This window comes from Octodon degus, unplaced genomic scaffold, assembly GCF_000260255.1.
Source record: "Octodon degus isolate 3935 unplaced genomic scaffold, OctDeg1.0 scaffold00051, whole genome shotgun sequence".
NCBI classification, from domain to species: domain Eukaryota; kingdom Metazoa; phylum Chordata; class Mammalia; order Rodentia; family Octodontidae; genus Octodon; species Octodon degus.
Genome location: NW_004524627.1, coordinates 14,782,839 through 14,789,137, shown reverse-complemented (window position 1 = coordinate 14,789,137; position 6,299 = coordinate 14,782,839). Strand labels below are relative to the sequence as shown.

Genomic DNA, 6,299 nt, shown 5'->3' with positions numbered 1-6,299 from the left:
ACTAAAATCACACCTTTGCATAATCTATTAATGACTACATAGATTTTATTGCATTTACAATAGATTTTACTGTTCTTCCTGTTATACTTTGAAACCAGGGCCTTCACACTGAGCTACATTCTCAGCCCTTCTAAAAATCCCATTTGTTTTTGTTTTTTTTTTCCATTTGTTTTTGAAACAGAGTCTCACTAAGTTGCTGAGTTGTGCAGGCTGGGATGGAACATGTGATTCTCCCGACTGTGCCTCCCAGAATTATTACAATTTCTAACAACTTCACAAATTCTCCCCTTCTCTCTGTCTAGCACTCCTTTTGGCACCTTGTGTTTTAAGAGAAAGAAAACTCAGTGGCACCAGAGATATCAGGACTCTAGGAATCATATGCAAGCACTGTGCTTGCAGTTGGCACCCAGAGTTAAGAAGAAAGAAAACCCTGAATGATCGTATCACTCTTGCTTCTGTTTATTATTTTCTTCACAGGGGATTCCATTTTACACTAACAGTATTTGAATTGCCCTTTGCACCTCCATTTTTTTTAGCTGAAAAGTGAAAATAATATATATATTGGCTTTGTTTCTATTCTCATACATGTGGTATATTTTTTCTTTTTATGTGGTGTCATCAAGACATTTTTATGACCACCAAACAGTTGAAATGCTTTGCTTTGTGTTTTTCTCTGCAGATCCTGGGTTGGTTTGTACAAATTTCTCTTGGACTAAAGTATATGCATGACAGGAAAATAGTACACAGGAACATAAAAGCTCAGGTAACTGCTTAATGACTGAACAGTTATCTCAGAGAGATGACTAAGACCATGAATCTTTTCAAATATTTCAAATAATGTACTGTTTTCTCCATTTTTAGAACATTTTTCTTAGCAAGAATGGAATGATTGCAAAGCTTGGGGACTTTGGTATAGCAAGAGTCCTGAATAAGTAAGAAATTTGAAAAATTATTTCTCTTTTCATTTGAAACAGTATGTATTTTGAGATATCACAGCTTAAGAACAGTTGCAAACTCAGTTGTCTGAGCAACTTTAGGTCACTTCATATAAATGCAGTAAACCACCTGGGTGCAGTGGAGCAGGCACCTCCCAAGCACTTTGGGAGGCTGAAGCAGGAGGATCAAGCCAAGCCCGACCTGGAATCTGTCTCAAAAATAAAAGTTATAAATTGGGTGTGGTGGAGCATACCTGTAATTCCAGCACTCAGGATGCTGAGGCAGGAGGATTGACACAAGTTCAAGTCTAGCCTGGGCTACATAGTGAGTTCAAGGCCAGTTTGAACTATGTAATGAGACCGTGTCTCAAAAAAGCCAATAAACAAATGAATTCACTCTTAAAGGGCTGTGGATGTAACTCACTGTGAAGGCCCTGAGGATCAGGCCTTACTACACGCACACACACACACACACACACACACACACACACACAGAAAGAGGCATCAAACCATTCAGATGTCTGTAAAATAAGATTCCCAACATAAATTACATCATAGAAAAATGAAGGTGATGATTTTTTGCATGATACAAGTTTATTAAGTACGAAATGTGACTGTTGTATGCATAAAACTGGTCTAACCTCAGTGGAGCAGGCGGATGTAAGTGTAGGAGGCGCAGCAGTGATGTGACTGTTTTGGAAGACAATTTGGTTTAATGTGTATCCAGAGATCTTTCAATGTCCTATTTCTGGAAATTTATTCCAAGAAAATAACTTGAAATTTGAAGTAAATATTTAATAAGAATTCAGAAATAAATTGAAGTTTAATAAAATGTGATATAGCTATGTTCTCAAATATATTATTCTGCCACAAACATTTAAGATTTTGAAAGCTTCTTGGTAACATAAGGAAATATTTGATTATATGAAGTAGTTATTTTTGTTTTATTTTTTAAGACAGTTTTTTTTTTTTTTTTTCAGTACTGGGTATTGAACTCAGGACCTTGCACTCGCCAAGCAGGTGCTTATTCTACTGAGTTATCTCCCCAGCTCCTAGACAGAGTTTTGATATGTGGTTCAGGCTGGCCTTGACTTCATGGTGATCCTCGTGCCTCAGCCTCCTGAGTGCTAGTATCACAGGCATTCGACACTATGCCTGGCACTTCATTACAGTAAGAAAAGAAAATGAAAGTCTGAATTAGAAGCACTATTATAAGCATACTATAATGATAAATATTTGGAGAAAACACTAAGATATATATAATTTTTTAAGAGGAATTGTTTTGAGGTTTTACATTTTTTGAGTACTAGAGATTGAACTCAGGGCCTTGTACATGTTAGGCAAGTACTCTATCACTGACCCACATTCCTATTATCAGAACTTACATTTTCTTTTTTTTTTTTTTTTTTAATTTTAGGGAAGGTTCTACAGCATGTTCAGGGTGTCACTACTAGATCGGACTTGTAGTGATCTATCTGTTTACAGCCTCCCAAAAGCTGGGATTACAGGCGTGTACCACCATGCTTAGTCTCAATTGCTGTCTCAGTGTGCCCCAGGGGGGAGGCCAGCACAGCAGACCTGGGAATTGGACCTCTGGCCCCTGCGTCTGCTTGCTGGTGCTTTAATCTGCTGAGCTATTTGGCCGGTCCTTTATATTTTCAGACATATATTTTATTTTACTTTTCACTAAGGGTAAATGTGTATTTTAATGTGTGGCTCTGTGGGGATTACCGGGCCTGGTAGCTGAGGTAGCATGACTGCTTTTGAAAGTTCAAGGCCAGCCTGTGCTACATAGCAAGACCCTGCCTCAAAAAACCAACAGGGAGAGAGAGAGAGAGAGAGAGAGAGAGAGAGAGAGAGAGAGAGAGAGAGGAAAAATGGGTATAGATGAATTATAAGCTTAAAAATCTACTAATTTTATTACTCTATTATCAATATACAGTGTTTTCCTTCTAATATTTGCGTCAGATTTTATCTGTCTTTACATTTTTCTTGATGTGCATGCCTTTGCTACTCTGGTAATAAACCATAATGTTTTATGATTTAATTTAATTTAATTTGCTAGTTCCATGGAGCTTGCTCAAACTTGTATTGGAACACCTTACTACCTGTCCCCAGAGATCTGTCAGAATCAGCCATACAATAACAAGACATGAGTTTCTGCCTATGGGTTTGAAGTCTTATAGATGATACTGAATTAAGATTCCAGAAGTTAAAGTTCTAATCTCTTCTTTCTTCTAGTACTTTTGTAATTTCACTTTTTGCGGGTATGATATGGGGATCCCAGCGACTATCGCTGAAGCTTTTGATCTTATGTTTTTTTGTTTGTTTGTTTTGGTACTTGGGATTGAACTCAGGACCTTGTGTTTGCCAGGAGCTATCTTCCCAGTCCTATGTTATTTTTTTGAAATAGGCTTTTTCCACAAGTATGAGGCAAGCGTGGGTGTCCAGAACCAGCGGGTCAGTCCATGAAGGTCACCTGGGGGAGGAGCGGGGAACTGAAGAGAAGACAAAGGACAGGAGATGCGAGAAATAGAGACAAGACAGGATTTTGATCAAGTCTCATTTATTCAGGGGAGGTGCTGGGTATATATAGTGGAGGCATAGGGAAATGACGTGGGTGGGTAAAAGGCGCGAGTAACTAGGCAACCAGGCTATGACAGGAAGTCCCACCTCCTGGGAAGTAGGCGGGTAAGAACTAGGAACCTAGCTCAGCAGAGGTAGGGGAAGAGGAACCTGAAAACCCACTTGCAATAGGATTGGAGGCCTGGAGTTATTGAGCCTTCCACAGATCCCCCTTTACTTTTATATATGTATATAAAATATGGCTTTTTAGATGGCTGATTTCCTTCAGGGGGCAGTGTCTGTCTTAGGTTGAGGCATCCTCTACACGAACCCAACTCAAACCTTACCCGTCATAGGAGACTAGGACGGCAGAAGGTCCCATTTTTGTCTTAGGCGGTGAGTGGTGTCTCGTGTATGTCCCTCATTATCCATTTCTGGCTAGCCTGACCATCTCACCAAGGGTGGGAGAACTAAGAGGTCTCTGGACCTTTATCATCATAAGCTGGTTGTATTTTAGGGCAGTTTTTCCTTTTAGCCATCTCAAGCCTGTGATAATGGACCTGTATAGGTTGAATCTTAATGGGATCCAATTGTTGTTTAACGAAAGTCATCAGCCTATTGAAAAGACAGAGTTTTATTGATAAAAGTATTAATAGTAAAAGGATTAATAGTCCAATCAAAGGTCCCAATAGGGGGAGAAGGTAGGGTAGTACTCCATTTTATGTGCTCCAGAAAGGGTTTTTGAATAGCTCTCTTCTCCTCTTAGTAAGATCTTCTTTAAGTCTCTTTATTTTATCTCGAACAATACCTGACTTGTTTGTGTAGAAGCAGCAGCATTCCTGTAAAGCCAAGCAGATCTCTCCCTTCTCTGCTGTTAGAAGGTCTAAGCCCCTCCTATTTTGCAAGACTATTTCTGTTAATGAATCTATCTGGTCTTGAATATCTTGGATAGTATCAGACAGTGTTTGAACATTATCAATCAGCTGATTAGATAATTTGGTATATGTATTGCTACTTTCAACCCTGCTGTGCCTGTCCCTATGGCCACTGTGACTTTTAGCCCTACTAATAAAGGGATGAACTGGACTGCCCTCTTTGTGTGGTCCATAGCATAATCTAAACTGGGAAGGGGTACGGGATCATTACCAGAGATGACATCTATATCAGGCAGTACGTTTGCCATGACACACAGTCCTGTCCAGTTGGTAGGTAAATATGTGAAGGCTAAATTTCCCCCACATACAAACACATGTCCTTTTTTTGGGCAAATAGGGCTATTGTAGTTAAATATTTGATTGCAGCTGGTGAAGGTAACAAATCCAACATCAACAGTGAAGCTATCATTGTGGATGCCTCCCTGCATGCAGGAAGACTCCCATAGGAGATAATCCCCCCCAGAGAGGATGGCTCTGGCTAATGCCTGCCAGTCCTCAGGAGTAAGCTAATTGTCAGCCACAGTTTCTAAAATGGCTGTGGTGTATGGAGCTGTGGCTCCATATTGGGCAACTGCCGCTGTCATTCTGGAACAGGGTGCCTTGTGGCTTTCCCCTCAAGGCAAAGTCCCTGATCTTTACAGTTTTGAGGCTGTAAAGGGTGGAGACCTGCCTCCTCCTGTGATGCCCTCAGGCCATCCCTTTCATTCTCAGGTTCCTTCCCCGCAATGAAGATCCTCTCAGCTCTATCTTTGCAGTCTACAGTTTTTTTGGCACCTTTTTTCTGGCCAAGCTCACAACATTTTAAATCCTCCTGCTGGGCTCCTTGCTCTTTATTCTCAACATAAATCTGGCTTTCTGGTTTTGATTTTAAGATTTTGTTCCCTTACAGGAGGGCACACACCCTTAGGGGGTTCTTTGTCCTTTAAGATGAGTTTTACCTTTTTGTCCCTGTAGTATATTTTTGCCCTTTCTTATTACATTAGCAACAACCGGGTCACAGTGTCTCTGGGATAAGATTTTATCAATTAAATTCCAGTAGGAAAAGGCTGTAACTGGTGTTATAGGTAGCCAAATTAGATAGAAATATTAATAGGCAGTCAGACAGAGCAAGGCCCTTGAAGGAGACAGCACAAAAGACAAGTTATCTTGCAACTGTGGGAGGGACGGATGCTCCTGCTGTGAGCCAGACCTAAAAGACCTAAAGGCCAAACAAATGTTAAAAGAGTAGCACCTGGAATTGATATTCTAAATAGGTATCGATTACCTAAAAAGATCCAAGTGAGTCACCAGCCCAGCCCCCAACAAAAAGAGACACTGTCCCATATTTATGTCTGTTTACTCTGTGACTCACTTCCCCATTTAGCCCTGGGCGTAATCAACTTAACCTGAGCAATGGTGTTTGTAATCCCATTGGTTGACCATAGTTTTGTCCTACCCCACATCCACCTAAGCGAGACCCCTTTTTTTCTACCTTAACCCCACATGGTTTTGCTCTATAAAAATAAACTGAAAGAGACAGCTTCCTGGGCAACCCACTCTGGTCCCTATTCTGTCCTCTCTGAAACAGAAGCTTTCTTTCCCAATAAAATATTTTACTCAACCTCTGTTTGTTCCTAAAATTTATTTTTCAGTTTTATTTTATTTTATTTTATTTTTTTAAAAATGTATCAGGTATTTAATTAGGTTCTTAGTAAGAAATTTAGAACACTAATTTATGAGGATAAATTCCATTTGTCAGAGCAAAAATGGATTGCAGGTAGCCCCGGAGCTGAGGAACACCTTTGATTTTTGCCAAAATCTGTGAGTCCACCGCTTTCTGATCCACCTTGCGCTGCTCTGAAATCTGGTATCTCTCTTTCTCGGT

The 6,299-nt window shown here is 40.1% G+C and overlaps 1 protein-coding gene across 3 annotated transcripts in view; it reads left to right on the top strand.

The window, feature by feature from the left end:
• Positions 1–6,299, top strand: part of Nek5 (NIMA related kinase 5) — a 47,489-nt gene that overhangs the window by 2,927 nt on the left and 38,263 nt on the right. For all 3 annotated transcript variants that reach the window (XM_023717266.1, XM_023717268.1, XM_023717267.1), the window contains exons 2-4: positions 680–763; positions 862–932; positions 3,001–3,087. In XM_023717266.1, the coding sequence (XP_023573034.1) occupies positions 680–763; positions 862–932; positions 3,001–3,087 (242 nt within the window). The remainder of the gene's footprint in view (positions 1–679; positions 764–861; positions 933–3,000; positions 3,088–6,299) is intronic.